The 21,254-nt window shown below is 38.6% G+C and overlaps 1 protein-coding gene across 1 annotated transcript in view; it reads right to left on the reverse strand.

Moving 5' to 3' along the window:
* The window catches only part of TMEM39A (transmembrane protein 39A), a 30,520-nt gene that overhangs the window by 1,564 nt on the left and 7,702 nt on the right, over positions 1 to 21,254 (reverse strand). The window contains exons 3-8 of the mRNA XM_022559516.3: positions 18,433 to 18,655; positions 13,043 to 13,126; positions 10,869 to 11,023; positions 4,576 to 4,924; positions 3,613 to 3,800; positions 1,508 to 1,628 (exon numbers count right to left, since the gene is read on the reverse strand). Coding sequence (XP_022415224.1) covers positions 1,508 to 1,628; positions 3,613 to 3,800; positions 4,576 to 4,924; positions 10,869 to 11,023; positions 13,043 to 13,126; positions 18,433 to 18,655 — 1,120 coding nt within the window. The remainder of the gene's footprint in view (positions 1 to 1,507; positions 1,629 to 3,612; positions 3,801 to 4,575; positions 4,925 to 10,868; positions 11,024 to 13,042; positions 13,127 to 18,432; positions 18,656 to 21,254) is intronic.

A 21,254-nucleotide genomic window follows, 5' to 3' on the forward strand; every position in this document is an offset into this window, starting at 1 on the left:
AAACTGAATGAGTAAAAATGTGAGGACAGCCAGAGCTACAGGTAATAGGCACATTTTAAGTGAGTGTTCTTAAACAGTGTGCCTAAGAATCATTTCCAAATATGCAAATGCTGCAAATTCCTAGGATCCTTCAGAGATTCTGACTCTAAGTGACCCAACGACCACTTTGAGAAGCACTGATTTACTTTGGTCACGCAAAATCAGTAACAAGTTAATTTCCTTAATCTTTCTTCTATGGATTCCACCTGATTCTTCAGCTGTCCAACACTAGCAAGGAAAATACTTATATTTCAAGCAGAAAATTTTAATAAACTATCTGGTTACTGTAGGTTTCCAGGGGACTGCAAGAGCCAACAGATGTCCTTAATGGCCTGTGGAACTCAGCTGGCTGAATTAAATATTCTGTGTAGAAACCAAACGCTTATGTAGTTGTAACCTAAGTCCACTCCTCCATCTTAAGGCAATCCCACAGGAGTCTAGGAGATTACGGTATTTCCCTCATTCAAAGGCCTTTCACCTTGCCCCACCCTCCCCTACCATATTATTTATAAGCATCCTGCCCTGATGCAAGTTTCCAGTATTTAATTAAAAGGCCCTTAGTAGCAAACGCCCGCAGAGCCAGGAAATCCAAGTACCCTCATGAGGAGCTGGGAGGGATGGAGGGAGTGATGGGAGGGAGAAAGGGATTCAAGCATCTAAAAAATAAATAAAATTTCCAATTCTTTTTCAGAACATGCTCTCCATTCAAAGGCAATGCACTGCACTATGTACATTTTTACTAAAAACAGTTCCCTGCATGTACCTTCTTTTCCCCTCTCCCATCAATCAGCTGGCCTTTCTCTTATAAGTAAATACTTTTGCCTCCTAGAGCCAGAATTTCTGGAAAAGTGAAAGATCAAATAGAACATAACCCAAGGTGTAAATTCAAATGGAACAGAACCTGGATTTAGTGGGTGTCTACTGCTTTTTCCTTTTAAACTTTTAAGCCTTTTTTCCTTTTAATCCAAGAGAAGGTAAAAGGCCACAGATCATGGCATTTGCCTGAGTTTCAAAGGGGAAGTCAAAGTATTTTAAGGAGATGATACATATGACAAATACCAAAAAATAAAACCATCACATTATTACTATATTAAATATTGCTTAAGGATACACAGATATATTATAATAAGGACACCACTAAACCAAACTACTGCAAATAAAAGTTGTAAGATGAAAAATGGAAGTCTCAAATAATTGTGTACTTGTTTCAAGTAACACTAGACTCAACAAATTCCAATGTAACTAGAGAAATCAGTCAAGCTATTAAAATTGAGAAATAGGTATTTTCACCTTCAATCTGCCTTTCAGAAGATATTTCCAAAGGACAGAGGCCATTATAGTAGTAAAATAATTACCCTGTCTTAATTTCCTAGTATGTGCTACACACTGTGCTAGATGCTTACACACAGAGTAACCTCCTAACACTTACTCCTAAGCTTATGTTTGAAAAGAAATAAGCTGTACTTGCATAAAAGCGGGCATGGGATACGTCTGAAGGCACTGCCACGTTGTAAGGCCCCATGGCTCTATATAAGCACCTGCTGTGTCGCACCAGCACCCCTTGAGGCCATATTGTATTTTCTGACCAACTAAGGGAGAAAGAAATGCAATGTTAGCCTATTGGCAATTACAGATAAGACAGTGTCTGGCAAGGCCAGCTATACTTCTATGGAAAGGATTAAGTATTCAAGGCTTCATCTGCCTGAATTCTGAAAATACAGTAATTCCATGGTCAAACTGGAAGCAGTCAAAAAGGATTTATTATAACTTCATTGCTATATAGTAGAGAGAAACTGCAAGGTTAACTCAGTGTCAAAGGACTTAAGAGGCTTAGGAGAACAAGCAGAAATAAACGTGTAAGGAAGGCATCTATGAGCCAGAAAATCCAGTGTAAGCAGGTGGACTGTCACCTCAATCCCAAGTGAGTAGAGTCTATTGGTGGAAATGCTAGAGGGAACAAACAAGAAGAGAGAGTGGATGGTAGTAAGAGTAGTGGAGAAATTCACACATTATCAAACTAGCATGACATTTACTGCAGAATTACATCCCAAAAAGCTACAGAAAATCTATTCATTTATCACACACTTCAAATGCTTCATATATGTGAGAAGCTATACAGAAGAACACAGAGACACACAAGGTACCGACACACAGACTTTTCTTTTTACCACTTTCTTGGTTTTTTTTTTATAGAGGTTTCTCTAGGAAAAAGAAGTTATGGAAGAAGCTTCATTCTTTCCAGCACCAACGTAATGGAGTTGGGGTGGGGATGGGGATCTTCAGGTTAAGCTTTTTAAAAAATCTAAGTTAATTCATCTCTTCCTGATTTTGGAAAGGTTAGTTTCCTAGGGTAAGAACTGGGACAGCATTTTAAATATGTTAAAGAAAAAAAAAATTCTAGCACCCTGAAGCTTTCCCAGTTCAGAAAATGTTCCGTCAGCCTTGCTCACACTTACCAGCATTAAAATGATGATACACCTCATGGCCATGTGCCATCAGGAGCCTGAAGATGTACAGTACTAGTACTGTGGATTGTATTTTCAATTTTTATTGAAATTTGTCCTTTGCCCACAGTCGGGTTTCTTTTCAGCCTGGCCCAATCTCTTTTCAGTTCCTGGGCTTGAAGGCCTGTGCTAATCTGTATCAGACATCAAGGCAAATAATTGAAGGGAGCACTCTGAGGGGGAGGGGGAAGGGAATGTCACCTCAATCTGTCCCCCTTAATTAGGAAAGAATTTCTAGGTGATGAAATTTGTGAAATGTTCAAATTATAAAAGGAAGATGAAGATGGTCCAGGTCTGAGAGAGAGGCATGATGAAAGGCTCAGAAGCAAGTGAATAAAAGGGTTCTAAAGTCAGTCATTCTGGACCACAGGGATCATGCAGAGAAATGACTAATAGGGGGACACAATGAGAGGAATACTCAGAGAGAACTCACTTAGGGACAGTTTTCATTCAAATTTAGGAAAAGCAGGGCAACATTCATTAGTGAGTTTAGGAAGAAAAGAAAAACACAATTAAAGATGCAGGCTAAAACAACAACAACAAAACAAAAAACCCAAAAAGCAAAAATAAATAAACAAATAAAATGCGGGCTAGGAAAATCACTAGTACAAATTTACATTTATTAGAAAGAAAAGATGAGAGAAGCAAATTCCAGCTGCCTAAGTATAAGACAATTATCCAGCAGCTATTCAGCTGTGGCAATGAAGATGAGAAGATGAATCTCACAGTCTTCTAAAGAAAATTAAAAATATGTCATGACTCTTTGAATTTGGGCAAAGGGTTAGGACTGAAAAGAAAACTCCAAGATTATAGCTTGGGAAATAAATTACACATTCTAGAGTGACTGGGTAGTTGAAAGGTAGGAGGCATTTAAAGAGGGACTGGGGATGGTGGTGGAAATGAGTTAATATCCCCTGCGTTCAGTTTAGAGGGATGATAAGCACCCACGTAGACAAAAACTAAAAATTCAGTGTTCAAAGCCAAGAACAAGAGTGACATACAAAGCAAATAAACATGATCAGCAGCATGTAAAAAGGTGTTAAATGGTGTTATCCTCTAACCTACTTACATGTGCTGTGGAGCATTGCTGTAGGACCCATGTTCAAGCTTCTGCCACTTGCCCAGGTGAGCAGCTGATTTATGTAGCAAATCACAGTATTTGGATGGCAGCAATTGTGTGGTGAGCATGACAAAAGCATTGATCCACACCATAATGAGGTGCTCACATGACCAGCGCATGTCATAGTACTGGGTACTCTGGAAGAGATCAGAAGAGAGAGAAATGATCCATGTACTGGTGAGCAAGAAGGCAGGGATGGTGCGTGTACATACACCCTGCAGACAAATGCCACTCTGAGTCACCCATGCATTTGTTGTCCTCCTGTCTGTGCAGAAAGTTCAAGAGCAGAGTCCTCCAAAATCCTTCAACCTGACTTTCTGGCTGTATGAGTTAGGGTTGGAAGGGAGAGGCGATTATACTTTAAGTGCTTCCTTTCTAGAAGTGAATGCTCTCTGTGAATGACCACTCCAGCTGCAGATATGCTTCTCAATGGGTGAAGGAAGGGCACTGAAATGACCCAAAAGATTTTGGGCCCAAGTGACATCCAGACCATTTTTCTTTTCTACTAAAGTAAAGTTTAAAGGTTAGATTAAATTCAAGGAAACTCGTGATAACCATGATAAGATCAACCATGGTAGGCTGAATTTTACTGAAACCTCAGTCCTCTTAAGCTACCACATATGGATTCTAAGTACAAGTTTATCCTCCCCAGAAACTGGGTGGAAAAAAAAAATCTTAAAAAAAAAGAAGAAAAGAAAAGAAAAGAAAAAAAGAGGGGACCACCACGGGTGCATCACAGATATGGAAATATCTATCCACCAACCAGGTATTAGTGCACTCCAGATGCAGCCGAACTCCACCATCCAGGCTGCCAAAGGGGAGACAGAGAAAAGGGGGATTAAATAAGAAATACCCAGTTTATGTCATTCACACACAAATCCAGGAAGCACATAAAAGCAAGTAACCACTTACCTTCACAAAACACAGGGGGAGAAATGCAACATAGTAGGCACTGAAGAGAGAGTTGAAGAGAACTTCCTTGATTCTGTGGTTGAAATCTGCTTTCAGACATTCTACTTCATTGCGAATGAGGTCTGGAGACAGGGGGCAGCTGTGGCTGGGGATGGGTGTGGCATTATTAAACTGTTCTTTTAGAGACTCCAGCAATAAGGAGAGGAAGTCTTTGGACTTGGCCAAGCCACCCACAGTCGAGGCACTCTCCTCTACCGCCTGGTGCTGAACCATGTAGTTATAGTCTGCAAGAAGAAGATGAGCTCTACTATCTTGGTGGAAACAGCAGAGAGGAACATAAACACCAAACCTGCAGAAAAAAGGGAGTATGAAAATGAGACCACAGAAGCCACCTAAGATCAGATCATATAACTGTGTTAGTAAAATAGTCATGATTCATCAGAGTGAATGTAATATAATAGGGACTTTGCTGACAGTAAATCCATTATCTGGGAAGCTCTTTAATTTCTTCCCACAAAGGCAATATATATTCACTGTAGAATAGGAAACTACAAAAAATCACGACAATATAAACTACCCGGAAATAATCATTTTTATAATTTTTACAGTTGGGTGCACAGACTTTATACTTTTTCTTTTATATGTTTAGCCTCATACAGTATAAACTGTTTTGTATACTGCTGTTTTAACTTTGGGTGTGTGGTTATGTAGCATGTATATATTGAGCTTTTTCTTATGGCATTAAATATTTTTCAGCAACAATTCTAAAAGGTACTATAGTATTCTCATGTAGCTATACCATAACTTACCTATTTCTCTCTTGTTAGGACTCAGGCTGTTTCTTACTTTCCACTACTATAAATACCATTGGGATAAGTAACTCCCCACACAGATTTTTGTGTACACCTGGTATTTTTTGAATGGCTTGCCCTTCAAGTTTCCTCTTCTTAGTGAGGGGGCTCCCCTGCGTACCCCCCCACCACATCACCCACCATACTTCTACAGGCACTCCGAGTTCCTCTTGCCTGGTTCTTTTTCTCCACTGATCTTACCACTCCATATATTTTACATGTTTTTTATTTTGGGTTTTTTCCCTTTGGTCTATCCTCCCCTCACTACAATGTAAGCTCCAAGAACCAGAGATTTTAGTCTGCTTATTAGTTCACTGCTATATCCTTGACGCTTAGAATAGTGGCTGAAACATACTAGGCACTAAATAAACACTTGACGGATTAATGAAAACAATTCTAAAAGTACAATAAATAAATTTTTACAAGTAAAATTACTTGGCTAAAGGACTGAAAATTTGTGAGCCTTTTCATAACTTCTTATAGTTGCTCCAACTTTGGTTCCTTAAAAAAATTTTAAACACTTTCCCAAGTCCTCATTAAGTAACTTCCACATTGTAACGTAGGTATGTATAGGTATGTATTATATTGGGTTGGCCAGAAAGTTCGTTCGCATTTTTCCGTGCCATCTTGCGAAAAACCAGAATGAACTTTTTGGCCAACCCAATAAATAAAATGATCATTTCACTGACATAAATTTAGATATTAAAAATAGCAAATAAAAAGACATTTAGTTATAAATTTTATTTAAAAAAATTAACAAACGTCACTTGTTCATAGTTCTCTATAGAGGGAGAAAGGATGAGCTTCTTGTAAGTTAAGAAGATGGTTAGCAGCAGCTCTGGGATCCACTGTGAATGTGCCCTGGAGTAGTAGGATGGGAGGGGGTAAATGCAAAAGTATCATGCTAGGATCATAAGCTTGAAATGAGCTTGCCACTCTGTCAATTTCATGTGACCATGTCCAGGCTAGCCTGCCAGAGCATGAGAGACTCATGGAGCAGAGCTTAGCTGTCCTAGTTGCCTAAACTGACAGCTGGTCAATCCCACATATGTGACTGAACCCAGCTAAGATCAGGAGAGTCTCCTGACTTCCAGCTGATCCCAACACATACACACATACACAGTAAATACATAGTGTGGTATGCTACCATGGCTCTGTGGATGTTCGTTACAGCATCATATGTCAATAGATAACTGATACAGGGTAACATCAAAGGCTTAGAGCATGGAGAGCTTTGTAAGGTAAAGAAAATGATTCATGAATTTTAAAAAGGGTTAGTAAATATTTAGACATAAAACTTGTTTAAATTACATGATTATTTCATTGTTTTATAGGGATGTGGAGAGCCTCCAAGAATAAAGCTTATTTACATATCTAAAAAAATTAAAATGTTTGCTGGCCATTTGATGATGGTAATCCTCTTCAGTCTGGCCAAAATATTCCTCGATATATCCATAATAAGCCTTTCAAGTTAGACAGGGTTAACCTTCTAAATGATTCAACCAGCTATTGTTGATAAATAGAATAACTAAATCATGTTTCCAACTCAAACAGCTGAAATATTAATCTAGAAATACAGAAACAATTGATGTAAAATATACACCTTATAAGAAATCTGAATCATGAAAAATAATGTTTATAACAAAGAAAATTCACTCTGTATGAATTGAGTTGATGAGTGCCTTAAGTAATCGTTTAAGGAATTTAATTAGAACCTAACAGAGTACAACCAATAGAAAGACTCTTCCTGCCATCTTGGCCACACAATCTCTGAGTATGCCTTTATTTTATACTGTCACTACCCATATAAATTCATGCTTACACTGCAGCACCATAAACAGTATAGAGCAATGATTCTCAAACTTGAGCTAGCATCAGAATCATCTAGCAGGCTTGTTAAAAGACAAATCCTGTGCCATACTTTCTAGAGTTTCTGCTTCAGTTTGGGGTAGATTCTGAGAATTTCTATTTCTAACAAATTTCCAGGTGATGCTGATGCTGCTGTTCTGGGAACCACATTTTGAGAACTACTGAATTTAGAGTAATGGTTAAGACAAGGGCTCTGAATCAAAAAGACCTGAGTCTTTCTCATTAATTGTCTAACCATGGGAAAAATTTTTAACCACTTAATCTGTCTTTACCTATGGCAAAGATTGCTAATTGTCTGCCAATAGCTACTGTTCTCCTGTTTCTTCCATAGCAACAGAATTTTTTTGTGTGTGTGAATAGCGGAAATATTTATTCCACCCAGCAAAGTCAAGAAAAGTGAAGTTCCAACACTATTCTTTTGTCTTCTCAGTTATAAATAAAAGAACAGGCATTTTATAAAAGACATACACCTGGCAAATGAACACAAAAATGTTCAACATTATGAATCATTAGGGAAATGCAATCAGACTATAGTGAGATACCTCTACACACTTTAAAACAGCCAATATTTTAACTACTGACCATACCAATCAAATACTGGTGAGGACTACAGGGGAACTGGAATGCTTCCATATTGTTGACAGGAATGCATAAGGGTACAGTTATTCATTTTAGAATATGAAACCATATATTCATATGAAGACTTTTATGCACATGTTCATAGTTAGTTTATCTGTGGTGGCCAAACTGGAAACAAACCACAAAACCCCTTCTGTTATTTTTCAGGAAGAAAATGAACTACTCATACCTGCAACTTAGATGATTCTCAAAATAATTATGCATCATGAAAGAAAAAGACAAATACAAAAGTATACATTAAGATGCCAATGGTATTAACAGTCTAGAAAACACTAATTGAGTGGGAAAAGAAGTAAATCAACTGTAGTTGCCTGGGAGTCCTGGGAGACATGTCAGAAGGTAGATATTGGTGTTGTATGTTTGTTATTATGATGATGGATCTGTGGCTTTACAAGTATTAAAACCTACCAAGCTGTACATTTTAGGTATGTTCATTTCAATGCATACCAACTATACAGCTCAATTAAGTTTTAATAGAAATTGGCTTCACATAAAAATCTGAATCTCCTTTTCAGTAGAACTCTGCCAACCACAGGTTAACTCCATCACCTCTCCTTGTACATGGGAGGGATTCTGTTGCAGTAGCAATGAAGACTGGTGAGCAATGAAAGGTGTTTCCACTTGAGTTATCCAGGAACTCTGCCTGGGTCCTAAAAATCACATGCCTGGACTACACGACTTCCACTCTCATGCAGCTCCAAAATCACTGGTGGTTCTCACAACTGTCCTCATCTCAGGGTGACCTCTGAACCCATCAAAAATTCTGACATCCAGGACCCAACATTAGTCCCACAGAGCCCTGCAGTCTACCCTGGGAGGCCTTGCACAACAATGCAAATTAGACCACAACTGGAGTGAACACTATTCTCTGCCATGATACTATCCCCACTGAGGTATACAAAGTTTGCAACACTCACAAAACCTATTCCTTTTCATCTGGACAGTTCAACATGGCTTTCAACATCAGTCCAACAGTGAACAAAAACCAAGAAGAAAGCGGGCTTAAATAATAGTCTTTATTATGGCATAGAGCAGAGCAAACTGAGACAGATAGTTTCCAAAAAGGGTGACCTGGAGATAGAAAAATCCATCCCGAGCATGACATGAGACAATGCCACCAAAGAAGGTGCAAACTTCTGTGAGCCACCAGCAGAACCCAGCCTGGATCTCCATGGTCAAAGGTGGTTAGGTCCTGTCTTAGCCAGCTGATGGAAGAGAAGGACAACACCTAAGTGCTCAGCCTATTAATGCTTCACTCCAGGGGACAGGAGAGCACAAAGGTCTACCTACCCTGACCACAGTGAGGTGACTAATGCCCAGTATGGGGATCATAGCAACAGGATTTTTAGTTGAGATACAGCTGCCCTGCTAAAGACTTAATTTTCCAGCCTCCCTTACAATCTATCCTGCTAGGCAGGGTGGAGCAAAAAGATAGCAGAAGCTTGAGTTCTGACACCATGGAGTTATCACAACTATCCGAGATAACTTAAATACACACTATACAGGAGAGAGGAATGAGCTTCTAACTTTTTAAAGCCACAAGCATTTTGGATCTGTTATAGCAGACTAAATATACTACCTCCTGGGTCATTGTGATGATTTCATGAGGTGATGTTTATAAGCACCACCTAGCCCGACACTTAACACTTAATAAGAGCTTAATAAATGATAGCTATCTGTTAACATCTAACAAAGAAGGTTTTAGCCAAATGTAAACAAGTTAAAACTATGCAAAATAGTTTAATAAGCTAATATGTACAATAATATACCACTACACAACCATCAGAACGGCTACAATTTTTAAAATGGAAAACATCAAATGCTGGCAAAAATGTGTAGCAACCAGACTCTTATAGAATTGCTGAAAGAATAAAATGGTATCACTTCTTTGGGAAAAAGTCTGGTAGATTCTTATAAGACTAAACATACTCCTACCTTGTGGCCTAGCAGTGCCACTCCTACATATTTCTCCCAAGAGAATGAAAAGGTATCTTTGCAAAAAAAGACTTGTATTAATAATGTACATAACAGTTTCTTTTTAATAGTAGTCAAAAACTGGAAATAAGCCAGATGTCCAACAATAGAATAAACAAACTGTGGTATATTCATACAATGAAATATTACTGATACATGCAATCACACAGACAAATCTCAAAAACAACATGCTGAGTCAAAGACAGCTTGAAAGTGTACATACTGTACAATTCCATTTATATGAAATTCTAGTATTGGCAAACTAATCTATGGTGTAAAAAAAAATCAAAACACTGTTGCGGGCTTCCCTGGTGGCGTAGTGGTTGAGAGTCCGCCTGCCGATGCAGGGGATGCAGGTCCGTGCCCCGGTCTGGGAGGATCCCGCGTGCCGTGAAGCGGCTGGGCCCGTGAGCCATGGCTGCTGGGCCTGCGCGTCCGGAGCCTGTGCTCCGCAACGGGAGAGGCCACAGCGGTGAGAGGCCCGCGTACCACAAAAACAAACAAACAAAAAAAAAAAACACTGTTGCCTCTGGGAGACAGGGGGATTGGGTTTGACTGGAAAGGGACATGAAGGAACTTCTGGAGTAATGGTGATGTTCCATACTGGGATAAGGTTTTGAGTTACACAGATATATGCATTTATCAAAACTCAGCATATGTACACAAGATTTGTGAATTTTATTGTATATGAATTTTATTTGGTGGACAGAGCTAATGAAAATATTCTTCATTGGTAGGAGAGCCACACCTCTTGGGGATAATCTTAGTTTATGTCTATTGTCTCAGCTGTATCCCAGTTTAGAAAATAAGTTATATGGTCACTCTAACCACTGATTTTTCCAATTTTCTGGACTCCTGCTTTATATTGAAGAATTTCATTTCCCTCCCTTTTATACTATCATTTGCATGACCCAAATAATTTAAGACTTACTAATAAAATAGTAAAACTGGAGTACTCACGGGTAGCCAAGGAAAAGGAGATTGAGGACTGAATGGCTTCGGAAGAGATTGACCAGGGTCCAACAAAGTACCCATCCACACAAAGTAAGTAGCACCAAGCGAGCTGATATGAGAACCATGTAGTGAATCATTGATGCTGCACCCGCCTTAGTGGCCTGTAAGTTTGGAAGCACCAAAAAGAAAAGCTTATAAGTGACTTTATTCAAAAGCAATGTGACTCAAGTAAGGACTTAGTAGATTTAGTGGAAGGTAAACTGTGGGAAAAAAAAAAAGAAAAAAAGGAAGGAACGAAGAAGAACTGTCCATCCCACCTTATCTTCCTCATTCTTGAAGATTCGATCTCCCCAGGGACAGTTAGCTGTTTCCTCCTTGAATTCCCATAGTCCCTCACAAAGACCTCCTTTAAGTTCTTATGATATTGTCTAATTTATTTACACTGGGGCTTCTCAAAGTATGTTCCATGACCCACACTCATCAGAATTACTGGGGCTGCTTACTGAACATGCAAATTCCTACTGACTTTCACCACCAGATATAGGGAACAAAAATCACAAGTCAAGGAACCTGTATTTTAACAAACCAACGAGTGATTTTTATATACATAAAGATAGCGAGCCACTAATTTATCTGACTCCGGACTAGACTGCCATGGCCTAAACAGCAGCAACAGTGTTTCTATTTTTCCTTGAATCCTCCCCCCAATCTGTTTGCTGAATTAATGTTTAATAAATTACCGAAACTTCAAAAAATAATCAGATCTTCTTTGACAAATCCCTATATAAATGTTTCTTTTTTGATTTTTGCAAATATGAAAATAATGCATGATCATTACTTCTAGTTCTTTACATCACAGCTGTTCAAATATTCTTCTTTAATCCCAGATCTTTAAAACTGATTAAATATAGTAAGAAAACATACTTGTCTAAACATGAAGCTCTGCAATGTCATTTTCTTTCAAACTGAACTAGGAAGGAATGAGTGAAATGCAGGGGAAAATGACAGATTCTTATAACCTCTAAAATAGCATTGTCAGAACTGAGAAAAACAATTTTCTGGAGTCAACAGCACATGGGAAAGGAGAAGGAGTTTTTCAGGTCCCTCCTGTATATCCATTTCTTAGTTCACCCAACATACTACACAGCATATATAACATATACACAATATATACTATTTGTGTAGTTACTTATAAATGCAAAGAAGCAGTTGAATTAATACTACGGCCTGGGCCTTAAACTGTAGAGTAGGCTCAAGCTGTTCTCAGCCCAGCAGGACAAAGAGTTGCATATCACTCCCCTGATACATACCTCATGCCAATGTACCTCATGTGCCAAAGTCAAGGGAAGGCATCTAAGCCACTGGAATTACTCCATTGCCTCCATTCTCAAATGTTTAGGATTAGTAATAAATTTAAGTTTAGTATTTGTCTTTCTTGGTTGGGCAGCCTCATAAAGACATCATAAGGACCTCAAAAAGAGGTCTTATTTGTCTTGGTTGCCACTGTATCCCCAGGACCTTGTGTAGTATCTGTCACATATAGGTAGCACAAGAGCTTGGGGTTTGGAATAAGGCAAAAATGACGAATACATTCAAGCTCTGCTGCCCTGGTGACACTGGGATGAGTGTGACGAGGAAAAGAGTATGTTGCTATTGGAGAGTAAATAACAGGAGATCCTAACCTAGGGAGGGTCAAGATTAGTCCTATGCAAGTGTGGATGCTGTCATTTTAAAATTCTAAGTTTTAGTAAACTCAAACAAATGTCTCTTGCTAGCAACTCCACAAATGGTATATAAATAATTTCAAGTGAATGTTACTTGAAACAATGTTTTAGATGCAACTCTTTATTTACATACATACAACTCTTCTTAACAACAGTTACCTAAAATCCATCCTATTTTTACTGCAACTATCAAAATTAGAAAGATTGTACTGGAGAACTCGGAAGATAGAACTAAGCTCCTATTGGACAAATGAGATTTCTAACAGTTGAATTAGTATATCACACTTGAATTTTAAATATACTGTAAGAAAACCTTTGAAAAAGAACTAGCACAATTCATGTAAGAGTAAAGAAATTAATTTATAATTGCATTCAAATTATACTTGGACATTTCACATTTTCAACCTCTAACTAGCTCTAGCTACAAGTGATAGAATACAGTGAATGAGCTGTTACCTCTGAGATGAGGGCCCATACAAGCCTCCTCGCAAGCATCACTGTGATGAATGCTGCCAGGTGGTAATCAATGAGATGAAAATTCTATAAGAGAAACAAATAACTGTATCAGAAAGAAATATGTGTATCCAGTTGGAACTACTACATGAAGCGGTTTGCCCCCTCAAAAGACTGTCCTATATCATCTTACACTTACAGACCACAGGAATTTGAGGGACCTTGAAGAGACTACCTACCTTCTACTTCTTTCATGACAAACTGCTTTAACTTTTCAAACACTATTTTAAACTATCTGGAATGTAACCTTCTCCTTTTTTGCAAGTTTACTGTATTAGAAGGAAAAGATTACAGTTTTGGGTTAACAAGTGATAACCTGCAGAATTATGGCAAGAATAATTATCTAAAATGCCATATTTATAATGAGTGTCAAATTTAAATTCCCAGGCTTCAAGAGTTACTGTTGTTGGTCTCTCTTTATGAAAGCTTATATTAATCCAATTGGGCATCTACTAATCTAAACTCCCTACTCACTGATACATCAATACATTCAGTCTTTTCCCCTTAGCTTGATTTAAAAACATGTCTTATATTTGATCTCTTCTTCCTATAAAATGATAGCATTACCTAGATGCTATGTATGGTTCCTTCTAGTTCTAAGTCTGTATATATAACTGTGATAATAAACAAAATGAAAAATCAATAGCAAAAAGAAAGTTGCGATGTATTTTCATTTTGATGGTCAGAAGGTCTGTAAGTTTCCACAGTCCTCCTTCAAGAATTTCTCAACTTATTCAATAAATATGAACTAGACACCCACAGCGTGCCATGTAGTCTTCTAGATACTGAGGATACAATGCTGAAGAATGATAGACAAGATTCCTGCTCTCCTGGATCTTACTTTTTACTGCAGTGTGAGAGAGAAAGGGGATGGCAGAGATTACTAGTTGTTTCTTCTGCCATCACAAAATTTAACTGGACACTGACTCCTAGCTGACTAAAGGTTCATTTCTCAGCCTCCCTTGCAATAACTACTTGCGGCTAAGGGACACGAGGGAAAGTCATGTGTGTGACTTCCAAGCCATGCCCTTAAAGGAAAGAGCTGTCTCTTTCTGCTTTCCTCCTTCCTGCCAGCTGCATGTGATGACAGGAGTTGGAGCCTTTGGACCATGGTGTCTGAAAGAAGCACACTGGGTGGCAGAGCAACAGATACGAAGAGTTGCCACACTGGCCTTTTATCACCTACCTACTTTTTATACAATAGGGAAATAAACATCTGTTCTGTTTTAGACACCCTGTTACAGCAGTTAAACCCACATCTTTAATAATAAGTTGCTTAAGGGGGGAGGGCAATAACAATAAACAAACTAACAAGCAAAAGCATTTCAAATAGTTATGCTGCTGGTAAGAAATAAAACAATAATGACTGGGAAGGGAAGTGCAGAACCAATTTAAATTGGTGCTTAGGGAGGATATCTCTGAGAAAGTGGCACTTGGGCTTACAGCTGAATGACAAAAAAGCACAAGCCATGACAAGATCTGGGGGCAGAGAGCTCCAGGCAGAGGAAAAAGTAATCACACAGCCTCTAAGGCAGGGAAATATATGCCTGGTATGTCTGAAAATCAGCAAGAAGGCTGGAATGAGGTAATGAGCAATAAAAGATTGAGTTTATATATTTTTTCCTATGGGGAAGTCATAAGAGTGTTTTAGGCAAAGGGTGCCATGATTCTATTTGTATTTTAAAATTATCATGCTGATTGCTGTGTGGAAAATACTGTATTGGGGAAAGATCAGTTAAGAAGCTATTGCTTTCAATTCAGATGAGAAAACATGATTGATTGAACAGGGTCAGTAGCGATGGAGTGGCCAGAATTGGGATACATTTTAAAGGTAAAGCAGTCAGATTATCAAAAGAGTGGCTTACCATTCCTCAGACCATTTCCTTTTCCCTGTCTCTCTTTAAGTGTCTGGATTCTAACAATTATTTATCCCCTCTTAGTTTTGAGACTCCTCCCTGCTCATCCTACTCCTTCAAAATAATGGAAGCAAATACACTACAGGCCCTAGCTAATGTCTGGGGGTCTTATGTATCACCAATCCATCTAAGACATTTTTTATATCGAAAAATTTAAGTGCCTAACGTACCTCATTGTTAAGCAAATTTTGTTATATTCTAAATCATTGAAAACTAGTAATCTACTTATGATTAACTCTTTATAAACCAGAATATTTGATTAATCAAAGTGCTCCACTCCTGAATATTCTGAATAACTTACTACACCACTTTTAGCTTTTATGTTTCTTAGGGTTAAGACTCACTCAGCTAATTATCTGATAGCTAGAATGAAACTTTACATATTCAGGTGCCCACATTTTCTTTTTGATAATTATTAAGATCTTGAAAATGAAAACAAAAAACCATATATATAAATCTGACAAATTTCTGAGTCAGGCATGCCTAACAGAAGAAAACTTAAAAGAGACAAACCACTAGTTAAGACATAAGTCCCTTGGCGACCATCCCAGTCAAGCTGCCACCTGCCATGCTTGAATACCTTCAGTGGTGGGAAGCATTTAGGTCTGTAGCAGTCCATTCATCTTTAACAGCTCACTGATGCAGGCCCTCAGATTCATAGGCTAAAATCTTATTTGCTATTCCACATATGTTACTCTTAGCTCCACAATTAAATTTTAAGCTTTGTGTGATCAAGGATTATGTGTGGCAGATAAGTTAGCCAGTCCACATGGTAACCTCCTTTAAGTGTGCCTTCTTCTACTGTAGAGACTGGAAAGCTAAAAACTACATTTCCGAACTTTCCTGTAACTAAAGTTACTAGATTTGATTTAATGTCTGCCAATCACATAAACTGAGTAAAGTGGGGAGAGGGGCAGGGTAAAAGGCATCCATTTTTGGTGGTATGAGTCAGGCAAAGGAAGCATAATTCTGGAGTCAGCAGCCATAGCAGCACTGGCTCCCTCCATTTCAAGGCAACATTTATAAGGGACTTTCACAAGAACTCCTGTCAGAAATGGTTGACTGGGAAAAGAGCTCTTTGATTACCTTAAAATTCAGTAAGTGAGAAGTTTCCATGGGATGTCAAAGTGAAAAGAGTATAACAGAACTAACCAATGGTACTCATGGAGTAAACACAGAATAAATACAGGAAGCATAGCAGATAGGTCTGAATTTGAGTGTTCACTTTGTCACATGTGATTTTAAGCCAGTTTCATAACTTCTAGGTCTTATATTTCTCACTTATAAAATGGGAGTCTTAGAGTAGTACCTACCTGTTTTTAGAAAGAATAAATGAGATAATACTTGCAAATAACATAGTAAATATTTTAGCAAGTATTTGCCAATGTCATTGTTAAGATACTGAGGTATTTACTTATAAAACTATACAGCTGATGGCCATCATCAAAAAATCTAGAAACAATAAATGCTGGAGAGGGTGTGGAGAAAAGGGAACACTCTTGCACTGCTGGTGGGAATGTGAATTGGTACAGCCACTATGGAGAACAGTATGGAGGTTCCTCAACAAACTACAAATAGAACTACCATATGACCCAGCAATCCCACTACTGGGCATATACCCTGAGAAAACCGTAATTCAAAGAGTCATGTACCAAAATGTTCATTGCAGCTCTATTTACAATAGCCAGGAGATGGAAACAACCTAAATGTCCATCATCGGATGAATGGATAAAGAAGATGTGGCACATATATACAATGGAATATTACTCAGCCATAAAAAGAAACGAAATTGAGTTATTTGTAGTGAGGTGGATGGACCCAGAGTCTGTCATACAGAGTGAAGTAAGTCAGGAAGAGAAGGACAAATACAGTATGCTAACACATATATATGGAATCAAAGGAAAAAAAAAATGTCATGAAGAACCTAGGGGTAAGATAGGAATAAAGACACAGACCTACTAGAGAATGGACTTGAGGATATGGGGAGGGGGAAGGGTAAGCTGGGACAAAGCGAGAGAGTGGCATGGACATATATACACTACCAAGTGTAAAATAGATAGCTAGTGGGAAGCAGCCGCATAGCACAGGGAGATCAGCTCGGTGCTTTGTGACCACCCAGAGGGGCGGGATAGGGAGGGTGGGAGGGAGGGAGACACAAGAGGGAAGAGATATGGGAACATATGTATATGTATAACTGATTCACTTTGTTATAAAGCAGCAACTAACACACCATTGTAAAGCAATCATACTCCAATAAAGATGTAAAAAAAAAAAAAAACTATACAGCTGGAAGAAGCCTTAAAGATCATCTAATCCAACCTCATTTTACAATACCATGGCCAAAGAAGGATTTAAAATAAAAATGTTTATTCCCTTCTCATACTATCTTGAATATCTTGGTCCACATTTCCTTTCTATGTTCACCAGGCCAGGGAGGTTTTCTAATCATTTATAAGTGTCAGACACATACAATCTACCCAGGACAATAATCTTCTTTCTCCTAGAGCATATCTCCACTATCCATCCAAATCTGCCATTGCTGACCACTTACCTACTAGGTCACCTGACTATCCTGAACTGTTGTTTTATATACCTATCTGTGGAGAACCCTCTGTGCATCAAGATTACCACAGCACACTAAATAACTGGAAAGAGTTACAACTGCTGATGCATTTCAGCAGAGATGGCTAGTTCTTATCTCATTTTATTTTGGTAACAGAACCCAATTTTACTCAGGGTAACAATGAACCCAGCTAAGGTACTATATTGTCCAACCTCCCTTACAGTTAGGAGTGGGTACTTGTGAAAATGATGTGAGCCTGGCCTATAAGAAATTCTCCTTTATGCTTCCCTACATTCTTTCCCCTTTCTGGAGAACAGGGACAGACCACAGCCACCTTGGAGGCCACATGCTAGAAGATGGCAGAGTCTCCAGCGGCCTGGGTCCCCTGCCAATGGAAGTGTGCTACTCTTGCCAACCAGGTCAACTGCCTCAGACTGTTACATGTTTGAGGCATTATACAATTTGCGGTTTATTTGTTACAGAAGCTATCACTATCCTCATATAGCCATCAAAAGGATAAAGTTCCTGGAATATAATCATACTCGCACCTTAAACTTTCAACAAATTTAACATGGTGTACAGAAAGCTAAATATTAAAACCCTTCTGTGATATGTTTATAATAAATTACTTAAATGTTTTCTGCATTTTCATTTATATTTTTACTACTTCTGGTTATGGACCAAAGCCAGATATTTAACTATCTTATGACATTATATTCTGAAGGTAATCTGTGCTTTAATATAAAAACATTTTATTCCAAGAAAAATTAAGAAAAATAATTTCTACACATAAGTTTTCCTACTAGTTTCTTGGCTAAGTAACATGAAGAACTTAAAGGCCTGTTAAGACTTACCAATGAAGTACAAGAGGCAGGATGATTATAAGGATACCACCACACTGTTTTATATATGTTGATGTACTGAATGAACAGAGCAACCAGCAAGTAGATGAAAAAGAGAAATTCAAAGAGCAGGCTCCCATCCACAGGCAAATCAGGAATTTGGCAATGACGAACAGGACCTGGGGTGATTAAGGCTGTGATAGGTGGGACCGGAAGGCCAATAGCACTACCATTCCTAAAAAGAGAAAATTATGGTTAATTCAAATGGTGACATCTTTCAGTGTCAAAGAGCACAAAGGGGTTCTGCTTCCTTCTTCACCTACACTTTAACTGTTGGCCTTCCTCAAGACTCTATTCTGGGACCTTTTGCTCGTCTCTTTCCCCTCTGTACACTCTCTCTCCGTAATGTAATACATGGTCATGGCTTCCATTATCTCCTACATGCTGAAAACTAACATTTCTCTCCAAAAAGCTCACCGCTGCATTTTAGATCCATGATATCAAGTTGTCTACTGGACATCTCTGTGGTTCTCCTCCTACAATCCTGACCCTAGTCCATGGCCCACCCAGTTAGCTGCCCAAATCAGAAACCTGGGAGTCATATTAGGAATTTTCTTCTCTAAATCATATATACTCCACTTTATAAATCTTTTTCCAAACTGCACTCTCCTCTCTAAACCCACTGCCTAAGTTCAAGGAGTTACCATTTTTCACTTGAACTACTGAGGTAATCCCTCTAAATTCAACTCTACTTTGACCAAATCCTCCAACCTGCCTTCAAAGATCTTTCTAAAGTGAAACTGATAGTGGACTCTCTTGCCTAAAACTCTTTAGTGGCTCTCCACTAATAGCATAATATCCAAAAATGTTTAGTCTGTCCTATGAGGCCCTCTGCTTAACAGACTACTCTCATCTCTTATCACTCCTCCACATGCACCCTATATACTACCCATGCTATTTGCTATCTGTGAATATACATGCTATTCCTTTGTATACACCATTCTTTTCACCAGCAATGCCCTCCACAATCACCTTCCTTAAAGTTTCATATACACATTTACAGACAAAATCCTTCAAGACTTTTAAAATGATCAAACATATCCTCTAAAAGCTTACTCTGACTCACTCAATCAAAACTGATTCATCTCTCCTCTGTGCCACCATTATACCTAAACTCTGCCTTTATTGCACTTTTCATACTGTTATACAGTTTTTTTCATTATACTGTTATATAATTTTTTTGCATACATCTTTTTGTCTATCAGATCATAATCTTAAGGACAGAGACAGCACTGTTCCTAGTTTACTGCAAATACATACCTTTAGGCTGAGGAGACAGCAGACCAATACAGTCATTAAAAAGAGGGAGATCTCTTAAAACACAAATTAAAATGTAGAGATTTTAATCCCTATCTTCTTCTTGTTCTTTCTTCTAAGTGTTTTTGTAAGTCACAAATAGCTGGGCTATCTAAAATGATAAGATGAGGGACTTCCCTGGTGGTCCAGTGATAAAAGACTCCACACTCCCAATGCAGGGGGCCCGGGTTCAATACCTAGTCAGGGAACTAGAACCCGCATGATGCACCTAAAAGATCCTGCATGCTGCAACTAAAGATCCCACACGCAGTAAGGAAGATACTGTGTGCCACAACTAAGACCTGGAGCAGCCAAATAAATAAATAAATAAAATGATAAGATGAGGGTAAGGAATAAAATTTCCCATTGTTTATATGCCTGTGAATAGAGATCTAAGGGTCTACTATTGCTAATAGAACAAGGAAAAGAGGCTTGGTTTGGTTATTTCCAAAGAAGATTCTAGAGAAGGAACAATATTACTGTTACCATTCTACTCTAAAATTTTCAAATATAGAATTCTACCATTAGTATGTGACATTTACAGTACTTTAAGTGACTCATGGGAATATGAACTCTGCTCATTCTGAACAGTTAAGAATACCATGGCAGAGGGCTTCCCTGGTGGCGCAGTGGTTGAGTCTGCCTGCTCATGCAGGGGACACGGGTTCGTGCCCCGGTCTGGGAAGATCCCACATGCCGCAGAGCTGCTGGGCCCGTGAGCCATGGTCGCTGAGCCTGCGCGTCCAGAGCCTGTGCTCCGCAACAGGAGAGGCCACAACAGTGAGAGGCCCACGTACCACAAAAAAAAAAAAAAAAAATACCATGGCAGAAACTCAGAAGAACTAGAAGGGAAGAACAGGGATGGAAGGAGAGTCAGAAAAAATTATAAAAATTTCTTCCCCTCATTCTCAGGAGTGCACTCCAACAGAACAAGCTTACCAAGGAGTAGGTTGTGATCTACCAGTAGGTCTCAAAACCTTACTTGCTTAGTCATAAACCAATCATTAATACACCACTATCCTCTGATCTGTTCTGGGAGATGGGCTGCAGCACTGCACAACTCCAGGAGGTATTTTTCACACAGAATACAACATGAAAGGTGCCCTCTGGAGTTGTTCAAGTTGGTGAACTTGGAGAGAATTAATGCCAGCAGCCATTCTATTCCCTCACTCCATTTAATCATAAAATACGGAAACAAAAAATTCTGATGAGGAGCCTCTACTCTAGGATAAACTAAACATTCTCTACAGCAAATAAAATTTCTTATTCCTCTTCAGTCAGAAGTACATGCTAAAATATCTGTTATGATTTAAAGGTTTTTACAGAATTTTCCTAAGTAAAGCAGATTAATTCTGCTGTTAACAAAGTTAATAACACTCTGGGCTTCAAGAAAAATATTAAAAACAAAATACAAAAGATCTATATTTGTGGAACTACCATATGATCCAGCAATCCCACTCCTGGGCATATATCCAGAG

Source organism: Delphinapterus leucas, chromosome 4, assembly GCF_059928025.1.
Source record: "Delphinapterus leucas isolate spDelLeu-1000000601 "Yukka" chromosome 4, BTC_Dleu_Yukka2, whole genome shotgun sequence".
NCBI lineage: Eukaryota > Metazoa > Chordata > Mammalia > Artiodactyla > Monodontidae > Delphinapterus > Delphinapterus leucas.